Source organism: Calonectris borealis, chromosome 3, assembly GCF_964195595.1.
Source record: "Calonectris borealis chromosome 3, bCalBor7.hap1.2, whole genome shotgun sequence".
Taxonomy (NCBI): domain Eukaryota; kingdom Metazoa; phylum Chordata; class Aves; order Procellariiformes; family Procellariidae; genus Calonectris; species Calonectris borealis.
In genome coordinates this window covers 518,732-528,547 of record NC_134314.1, presented here as the reverse complement: position 1 = coordinate 528,547, position 9,816 = coordinate 518,732, and the positions used below count along the sequence as shown (strand labels likewise).

Below are 9,816 nucleotides of genomic sequence, written 5' to 3'. Positions count from 1 at the left end.
CCTCCCCCCCCCGGCCCTCCCGGCCGCCGCCGTCTCCATACAAGGCCGGGCGCGGGACTGGGGCGGGGCTGGGGGCGGGGCTGCGGCCAGGGGCGGGGTTGGGGCGGGGCTGCGGCGAGCGCGGGGCGGGGCCGGGCGGCACCGCCGGCAGGGGGAGCGGCCCCGGCGGCCGGGGCTAATTATAGCTGCGGGGCTGGGGCCGCGCTGGGGCCTGCGGGGCTGGCGGGGCCGTGCTGGGCCGTGCTGGGCTTGGGATGGGAGAGGCCGCAGCCCCAGCAGCGAGCCCTCCCTGGGGGTCCGGCCCCCCCACAGCCTCCCCCCACGGCGTCCCCGTGCCCCCCGGCCGCGCTGGGAACGGGGCTGGGCCCCTCGGGGACAGGCCCCGGCCCCGCTGTCCCCTCCCTGGCTCTGGCTGGCGTCCCCCAGCCCTGGCCCCACTCCCAGCCCCTGGCACGGGCCCAGGGCTGCCCTGGGCTGAGCAGTGCCTGCACCACGGCCCCCCAGGGCCCCCCAGGGCCTCCCACAGCCCCCAGGGCACCCCACAGCCCCTCACAGCCCCCCATGGCCCCTGAGAGCGCAGACGAGGGGTGACACCATCCCCCTCGGGACAGCCATGGCTGGGTGCCCGGCCAAGCACAGCCCCGGCCCTCCAGCCCCCGAGTCCCCATCCCCCTGGCCCCTCTCGCCCCCCACCCCCATCCCCCACTCCTCCCCTCCCCCGCCCAGCTGCCGGCAGCTGTTTGTGCTTAACCCACATTCGATGAGCCCCAGATAGCGGCGGGTTCCCGCGCCGCTGCGCCAGGCTGTGACGTCATCCCGGGGCTGGGGCCAAGGTGTGATGTCACCAGGAGGCTGTTACATCACTGCCTGGGCTGGGGAAGCCATGGTGTCACTGCAGGCCCAGGTCTAGGGCAGCCATGATCCCACCACGGGGCTGGGGTGGCAGCGACGTCACCGCCTGCTCCCCGCTGGGTCCCTGCTCCTGCAGCCCCGCTGCCCCGGTGACGCCCCTGTCCCCAGCGCGGTGCCGCGGCGTCAGGGTGGGGCTGGGGGTGCGGGGCTGTGCCCGCCTCTGGACCAGCACTCGTCACAGGACGCCAGTGCTGCCGTGGGGACACGGCACCTGGCATGGGGACATGGTGCCGTGGGCGCCCAGGGACGTGGCAGTGTCAGATGCCGTGTGCCGGGTGCGTGGCTGCTGCGTGCCGGGCTGCAGGACACCCCAGGCGGTGCCGGCGGGGCCAGGCCAGGCTGCGGGCAGAGACCTGCCCCGTCCTCCCCGGCTGCGCCCGGTGCCGGGGGCCACACCACGGCAGCACCAGGGCCCACGGGACCATGGCAGCCCCAGCCCAGGGAGCCCCGAGCTGGGGAACCACGAGCGCAGCCCCCGCATGGGCCAGCGCTGCTGCGCGGGGACCGCGGGCGGGTGAGGAGCGGGAGGCTGCGGCCGTGAGGTGCAGGGAGCCGTGCTGGGTCACGGCTGTGCAAAGGGCAAGGTGCCGTGCGAGGCGCAGGGTGCCAGGCGGAGCCGTGCGAGGCGCGGGCGGCGGTGCTCGGCGGTGGCAGTGCAGGACGGGGGGCACCCGTGGCGGTAGCACCGGCCGCCCCGGCTGCCTGCAGCCCTGGCCCCCTGCCCGGCCTCTCTGGCTTCCCCCGTCCCTCCTTCCCGTCCTCGCTGGCGTCCCGGCCTAACGAGAAGCAGATGTGCGGGCGGCGGGGGCGGGGGCCGGCGGGGGCCGTGGTGCCCGGCGGAGGCCGGGGCGCGCCGGGGGCTGCGCGGGCCGGGGAGGGGGCCGTGGCGGGCAGGAAGCGGGGGGCCCCGGGGACCCCATCGGCGGGCAGCGCCGGGGCGGCTCTGGCGGCGAGGGGCTGGCCGAGGCGCGGCCGAGGGGAGGGCAGAGCCGCCGCGCCGAGCCGTGCCGAGCCGCACAGAGCCAGGAGGGACAGAGCCGCGACGGGACGTGCCATGCACTCCTGAGCTGGGCCGTGCCCGCCGAGCCACGCCGTGCCGTGCCACACCGAGCCGTGCCGTGCCGAGCCACCCGCCCAGCATGGCCCCCTGGCTCTGGCCGTGCCTCCTGGCCGCCCAGGCCCTGGCCGCCAACTTCCCCTCCAGGTACAGCCTCTACACCGGCGGGGCCGCCCCGCACAGCCCCGTCCAGGCCACGGCCCCCCAGGGCCCCGCCACGGTCCACAGCGGTGCCCGGGCCGCCAGCCGGCACAGGTAGGAGCCGTGACCGCCGTGCCGTGCCGGGAGGGGACCCAGGCGGCTGGGCAGCACCGCCGGCCCCGCCACCTGGGAGCGCTGGGGACAGCAGGGTGCAGCCGCCCACCTCGGTGCCACGGGGCCCCTGGGACCGGCCGGGCGCCGGCACGTGCCACGTCCAGCTCGGGGTGCGCAGCGAGGGGCGGCGGGTCCTGTCCCCGGTGGGTGCTGCCGTGCCGGGTCCTGGGGACGATGCTGGGTGCTGGGGGCTCCCCCGACATGATGGGGCGCTGCCCCCACCCCTCGCTCACCCGCTGTCCCCAGCGCAGGCGCCTGGGGGGTGCGGGCAGCGGGCACACGTGGAGGGTGGGGGCCGGGGGGCCTGCGAGGGGCCGGGCCGGGGGCACGTGGAAGGGACGGACCCCGGGCCCGCAGAGGCGCACGTGGGGTGCGGGGCAGCAGGAGGGGCTCGGGCGCAGGGACAGACCCGAGCGTGGGGGAGCAGGCGCCCGGCGAGCTCCGGCTCCCCGCAGGGCTCGGTGTGCTGGGCTCGGTGCAGGCGGGTGCCGGCAGCCGTATGTGCCGGGTGCCGCAGTGCCGGGGGCCGGGAATCCCGGGGCTGGTCCTGCCTCAGCATCCACACGCCCGCGCTGTGCGCCCCGGTGCAGGGTCAGCGCTGTCAGGGACGGGGAGGGGGCAAGGGGCCCGGACCCTCCCTGTCCCCATCCCCATCCCCGTCCCTGTCCCTGCCCGTGCCGTGCCGGGGGCTGGAGATGGGCAGAGTGGGGCCGTGGGGCTGGCGTGGGGCAGCTTGCGTCTGCGGGTCGGGGAGCACGGGGGGAGCGCAGGGCTGGGGCGGCCCCACGCTGGGTTGGGGGTCACGCTCTCACCAGGGCCCCTCAGCGCCGCAGCCGGTGCCTGCTCCATCCCTGCCCCGCTACCGGCGCCTCGGCAGCCCCTCGGCAGCCCCTCGGCAGCCCCAGCAGCCCGGGGTAGGGTGGCAGGACCTGGCTGCAGGCATGGGGCTGCCTGGAAAGGGGGGACGTGGGTCAGACACCCCCAGGCCCCAGCCCAGCCCCACGGCGCGGTGGCGGGGCACAGGCATGGCTGAGCATTTACCTGCGGCTTTGTGGGCACAGCGGGGTCTCCCCATGGCTTGGGGGGTGCAGCGGCCCCTCCCTGTGCTTGGGGGTCACAGGGGGCTGTCCCCGTGCCCTGCCCTTTCTGGAGGGCTCTTGTCCCATGCCATGCCATGCCATGCCGTGCCATCCCATCCCATCCTTGGGATGTGGACATCCCCGGTCCTGGGCGGTGGGACCCCAGGGCAGCCCAGGGGGTCCCAGGGCCCCACGGGTGTGGGGCTGAGGGGTCACAGGGGGGCCGAGAAGGGAAAGGAAAGGGAAGGGAAGGGAAAGAGGGAGGCGGGGGAGCCGTCAGTCGGCGTAAAAATTCCCGGCGGCCCCCGGGGAGGAGCTGGAATCCAGCCGGGGCCTGAGGGGAACCAGCCGGGCTGACGGGAACCGGCCGCGGCTCCGCGGGCCCCCACCACAGCGCAGCCCAGCTCCCGCCGCAGGGGTCCAGGGGCCCCGGGGGGCCGCTCCCTATGGGGCTGCCCGGGGGGCTGCTCTGTGTGGGGCTGGGGGTGCTGGGTACGGGGCTGGGCTCCGGGCTCTGGGCTCAGACCATATAAGGCTGCGCCGGGGTCCCTGCAGCCTGTGGGGCTGGGCTGGGGTCCCGCGCCGTGGGGCCGGGGTCCCTGCAGCCTGTGGGGCTGGGCTGGGGTCCCGCGCCGCGGGGCCGGGGTCCCTGGAGCTGGGCTGGGGTCCCGCGCCGTGGGGCCGGGGTCCCTGCAGCCTGTGGGGCTGGGCTGGGGTCCCGCGCCGTGGGGCCAGGGTCCCTGCGGCCTGTGGGGCTGGGGTCCCACGCCGTGGGGCCGGGGTCCCTGGGGCTGGGCTGGGGTCCCGCGCCGTGGGGCCGGGGTCCCTCCCCACGTGGCTGGGTGGGGGGGAGCCGTGCCCCGCTGGGACACCGTCCCCCTGCCCCCGCCATCCGCTCTGGCTCGGGGGAGGGTTGACCCCCTCTTGCAGACTCCTGGTTGGGGGGTGCGATGGCCGTGGGGTGGCTGAGCCCCGCAGTGGGTGGCTGCCCCTGCCCCACCAGTGACGGGGCAGGATGTGGGGCGCCCGTCCCCGGGACAGGCAGCGCAGGGCCCGCAGCACGGCGTCACGGGGTGCCTGGTACCCCAAGCCCTGCCTGGCCGCCCCGAACCCCACAGGCAGAGCCGCCATCCCCGCAGGGCTCCCCAGGGGCTGCCCCATGGCCGGGGGCTGCGGCCGCTCCTGTGGTGCCACCAGCCCCTGCTGCAGCTTGGCAAAGGGCCCCGGTGCTACCGGCTGCCGGGCAGAGCGGGGATGAAAGGGCTCTGGCAGGGGGCAGGATCCGGCCCATTAACCCCACAGCACTGGGCCGTGACGGCTGCTACCGGTGGGGCCGGCAGGGCGAGCGCGGGGGCACGGAGGGGGCCTGGTGTGTGCCAGGGAATGCCTGGTGTTGGGGGGGGATGCTGGGTGCGTGCCGGGACAATGCCCGGTGCGTGCCGGGTGGGCGCCCTGACCCCTTCCCGCAGGAACTGGTGCGCCTACGTGGTGACGCGCAGCGTGAGCTGCGTGGTGGAGGACGGTGTCGAGAGCTTCGTGAAGCCGGATTACCAGCCCTGCGGCTGGGGGCAGCTCCAGTGCCCCCGCATCCTGGCGTGAGTGGGGACGGGGCTGGGGGCTGGGGGGCTGGGGGCCCTCGGAGCAGAGCCGGGTCTGGCTGCGGCCCCACCGCCCCCCCCTCACCGCCGCCAGTGTTTATCCACCCCGGGGTCGTGTTTACTTTTTCGCAAGAGCCGGGCGGCCTCGAGCGGTGCTGGGTGGGTGACCGGCCCCCGCCCCCACCCAGCCGGCAGCCCCCCGCAAGGCGCATGCCGGGACCCCCGGCGCGCCCCGCGCCCAGGGCAGGTCTCCAGGCCGGCGGCTCGGCGGTGGGGCCGGCGGCGTGGGGCGATGCCGGCGATGGGGCCAGCAGGGGCAGCCCCCCCGGCCACCGGCGGTTGAGTAAGAGGCTGGGTGCCGGCGGGGCCTGGCCGTGCCGCCGGGGCCAGACCGCGGCCTGTGTTTGGTTTTGCTCCCGGCTGCCCGGCCCCGAGTCGCTGCCCGACGCCTCCGCATGCATGGGGCTGGCGGCGCTCGGCGCGACCCCAGTGCAGGGACCCGGCGCACAGCAGAGTGGCGGCAGGAGCGGGGGGCTGCGTGCGGGCAGGGAGCTCAGTGCAGGCAGGGGGCTGTGTGCAGGCAGGGCTCTCCCCCACCCCTGCTGCCCCAGGACCAGCCCCGCTCCCCAGACCTGGGACCCCCACCCAGCGCCCCCTCGTCTGCGCACGCTGCCCGGCCGGGGGCTCCCGTCCCCCCCCGCTGGGACAGGGTCTCCTCTGCCCGCAGGTACCGCAGCTTCCTGCGGCCCCGCTACAAGGTGGCCCAGAGGACGGTGTCGGAGCTGGCCTGGCGCTGCTGCCAGGGCTACTCAGGCGAGGACTGTGCCGAGGGGCCGGCGCCGGCACCCCCCCTGCCCACCGGCCGCCCCCGGCCCCGGCCCGGCCGCCCCACACTCTCTGGCTTCGGCAATCCCCTCAGCGGCCTGGGGGGCGAAGGTAGTGCCAGCGGGCGGGGGGACGTGCCGGCGGGGCAGCCCCGGCACGGCCGTGACCCTGATGGTGCGGTGCGGCGGCAGGCGGCGGGGATGCGGAGAAGGTGCGGCAGCTGGAGGAGCAGGTGCGGCGGCTGAGCGAGCAGGTGGAGGAGCTGCGGGCCGGGCAGGAGCCGCCACCGGAGCACCCGCGCAGGGCAGCGGACGGCGGCCCCGAGGGCGAGCAGCCGGCCGACGCGGCCGCCCCCGCCGAGGTGCGGGAGGCACTGAGCCATGTCCAGCGGCGGCTGGAAGAGCTGGAGAGCCGCCTGCGCCACCAGGAGAGCGGCCGGGAGGGCCCGGCGGTGGCGGCGGCAGGCCCGGGAGCGGCCACGGCACTGCGCGAGCTGGAGCAACGGCTGCAGGAGACCTGCGCCGCCTGCGCGGCCGGCACCGAGGGGCTGCGGCGGCAGGCAGCGGAGGACCGGGAGCGCATGCGGGCGCTGGAGAAGCTGGTGGGCTCGGTGGACCAGCGCAACCGGGAGGCGGTGGAGTCGGTGCAGCGGCACATCAGCAGCCTGAGCAGCCGCCTGGCCCCCGCCGCCGCCCCGCCGCCCCCGCCGGACGAGCTGCACCGGCGCCTGGCCGAGCTGGAGCGGCGCCTGGAGGGGCTGCCCACGGCGGTGGCGGGGCCGGGCGGGCAGGGGCCAGTGCTGGCCCGGCGGCTGGCGGAGCTGGAGGGGCGGCTGAACGCCTCGCGGGCCGGCCCATGGCCCCCCGAGCCGGAGGGGCGGCAGAGCGGGCTGCCGGGACGCCTGGCCAACCTGAGCCGGGCAGTGGAGGCGCTGGCAGCAAGTGGGGCGCAGCGCGGCGCCCGCCTGGCCGAGCTGGAGGCGCTGCTGGCCCGCTGCGGCCAGCCCTGCCTGGCACCTCCAGAGCCGGCGGCGGGCAGCCGGGACGGGCAGGACGAGCAGCTCAGCCCCTTCCTCCGGCAGCTGGAGCAGCGGCTGCAGGACGCTGAGGGGGAGCTCCGGGCGCTGGGGGACAGCGGGGACGGGCTGGCCGGGACCCTGCAGGGGCTGCGGGCAGAGGGGGGGGAGCTGCGGGAGCTGCTGGGGGCGCAGGGGGAGGCGCTGGGGCGGCTGGCCGGGCGGCTGGGGCAGCTGGAGGCGGGGGGGGCCCTGGCAGAGGAGCTGGCGCAGCTCCGCAACCGGACGGGGCGGCTGGAGGCCGAGCTGGGAGGGCCGAGCAGCGGCCCCTGCCCCCGGCCCTGCGCCCCGCTGCCGCCCCAGGAGCTGGAGCGGCTGCGGGCCGAGGTGGACGCCTGCACCGCCGCCTGCCGCCCCCCCCAGCCCGGCCCCACCATGCTGGAGCCGGAGCCGGGGCCGGAACCGCCGCTGGAGGGGTTCGGCATCTTCGGGGGCACCTCGCCCTCGGAGCTGCGGGCGCTGCGGGGTGAGCTGGCGGCGGCGCTGCTCTCCCTCGGCGGGCTGAACGCCACGGTGCAGGGGCTGCAGGACGCCCTGGACCAGCAGGATGCCCGGCAGCGCCAGCTGGGCGCCATCACCGACCGCATCGTGGCCGAGCTGGACCAGGCGGCGGCGGCGGCGGCGGCGCGGCAGGCCGAGAGCGAGGAGCGGCTGGAGGCGCTGGCGCGGGAGCTGGCGCGGGCCGGGGGCTGCCCGGCCGGCCTGGAGCCACGGCTGGCCAAGCTGGAGGGCGTCTGCGAGCAGCTGGAGGCCGTGGCGGGCGGGCTGCGGGGCGTCCGCGAGGGGCTGGGCCGGCACGTGGCGGGGCTGTGGGGCGCGGTGCGGGAGCTGAACGGCACAGCCCGCGCCCAGGCCGCGCTGCTGGAGAAGGCGCTGCAGGCCCAGCTCCCGCGCCGGCTCGGCGCCCTCAACGCCAGCCTGCAGCACCTGCGCGGGGAGCTGCTGCGCCTCACCCAGAGGGACCTCGCCGGTGCGCGGGGGACGGGGCGCAAGGGCGTGGGGTGGGGGACTCGGGGACACGAGGCATCGTGGGGGGGCTGGGGGGCCCAGGGCCGCGGGGACGGTGCCTGGGGACAATGGTGGGGACGTGGGGACACGGGGTCACCCGAGAGCAAAGCAGGGGGGTGTGGGGAGGGGGGGCCACAGGACCAGAAGAGGCTGCAGGCTGTGGGGCTCAAGCCACGGGGACATCGGACACAAGCCATGGGGGTGTGGGGGCTCAAGCCGTGGGGCGTGGGGCTGTGGGGTGTGGGGGCATGGGGATGCAAGTCATGGGGACGTGGGGGCTCAAGGCTGTGGGGTGAAGGGAAGGGTTGTGGGGCCGGGGCTGCTCTAACCCCCTCCTCCCTTCAGGGCCCCCCGGCCCCCCTGGACCCGCCGGCCCCTTGGGTGAGGTGGGCCCCCCCGGACCCGCTGGCCCCCCCGGCAAGGATGGAGAACAAGGCCCCATGGGCCCCCCCGGTAAGGAGCAACCCCCCCCCATGCCCCGTCCCCTGCAGTGGGGCAGCACTGGCGTGGCCGGACCCTGCGCGCCGGGGGTCCTGCCCCGTGCCAGCCCTGCAGCCCCCTCCTCGTCTTCCCTCCTAGGGCTGCCAGGAGAGAGAGGTAGGGCTGGGGGGCTTGGGGGGGCTGGGGGGCATGGGGGGCTGGGGACTGGGGGGCTTGGGGTGGGGGGCATGGGGGGCTGGGGCTTGGGGGGGCCGAGGGGCTGGGGGTAAGGGTCTTGGGGTGGGAGCCTGGGGGGCTGCAATGGCAGCTGGGGGGTGTCTGGGCTGGGGCAAGGGAGCAGGGGGTGTAGGTGTGGGGAGGGCACAGGGCACTGGCCAGGGCAGCCTGGGGTGACGGGCATGGCGGAAGGCAGCAGGGCTGGGGGCACGGTGGGGGGATGTGGTCAAGGGGGGCAGGTATGGGGGGGGGTCGGAGGCTGCTGGGCTGGGGGTGCCGTGGAGGGCAGGGGGTGCCAGGCTGGGGTGCCCCGTCCTGACGCGGTGCCCAGGCGAGGTGGGGGAGCCGGGCTCCGTGCCCCACATCGCCTTCTCGGCTACCCTGAGCACCCAGCGCACGGAGCCGGGCACCGTCCCCTTCGACCAGGTCCTGCTCAACGACGGTGGCGCCTACGACCCCGAGACGGGTGAGCACCCGCGCAGCACGGCCACGCGTGGGGCAGGCGGGATGGGGGCGGGATGGGGGCGGATGGGTGGGTCATGGTCATGGGTGAAAGATGATCCTGGGGTGCAATGAAGGCCATGGGATGGGGGTGTCCTCAGGGGGAGCCGTGCCTGTCCTGGGGGTGCATGGATGGCCATGGGGTGCAGAGCCCATTCTGGCGGCACGGGGGGTCCCTGGGGACAGCGTGGTCGCCGGCACTGACGCCCACCACCCGCCGTCGCAGGCACTTTCACGGCGCCGGTGAGCGGGCGGTACCTGGTGAGCGCGGTGCTGACGGGGCACAAGGGCGAGAAGCTGGAGGCCGTGCTGTCGCGCTCCAACCAGGGCATCGCCCGCCTGGACTCGGCTGGTTTCCAGCCCGAGGGGCTGGAGAAGGAGCCGGTGGCGGCGCTGCAGCCCAGCCCCGGGGCGCTCGGCGTCTTCAGCCTCCTGCTGCCGCTGGCGGCCGGCGAGACGCTCTGCGTGGACCTGGTCTCGGGGCGCCTGGCTCACGCGCCCGACGAGCCCCTCACCGTCTTCAGCGGGGCCCTGCTCTACGACGCCGAGGAGCCCTAGAGCCACTGGACCCCCGCACCCCACCCCGGCACGGGGCTGCCGGCCAGCCGGGGGCACAGCTGGGCCAGGGGGTCCCCACGCCCCGGCGGGACCCCCCCCCACCCGCCCCGTTATTTATCAGCACCCCCCACCCCTCGCTCCCCCATCGCCACATGCCCCCACCCCACACAGCCCACCCCGGCCCCCCACGCCGCCCCGCCACCCCCGGCCCCCCCACTGCCCCCCATGAAA

At 77.0% G+C, this 9,816-nt stretch overlaps 1 protein-coding gene across 1 annotated transcript; it reads left to right on the top strand.

Annotated features, from left to right (window-relative positions):
- The first annotated feature begins 1,883 nt into the window (after positions 1–1,883).
- Positions 1,884–9,811, top strand: EMILIN1 (elastin microfibril interfacer 1). Its single transcript, XM_075144714.1, is given in 8 exon segments — positions 1,884–2,224; positions 4,833–4,958; positions 5,689–5,909; positions 5,912–7,831; positions 8,215–8,322; positions 8,449–8,466; positions 8,858–8,992; positions 9,254–9,811. Coding segments are annotated over 8 exon segments (3,033 nt in total). The 5' UTR covers positions 1,884–2,051; the 3' UTR covers positions 9,586–9,811.
- The last annotated feature ends 5 nt before the right edge of the window (positions 9,812–9,816 follow it).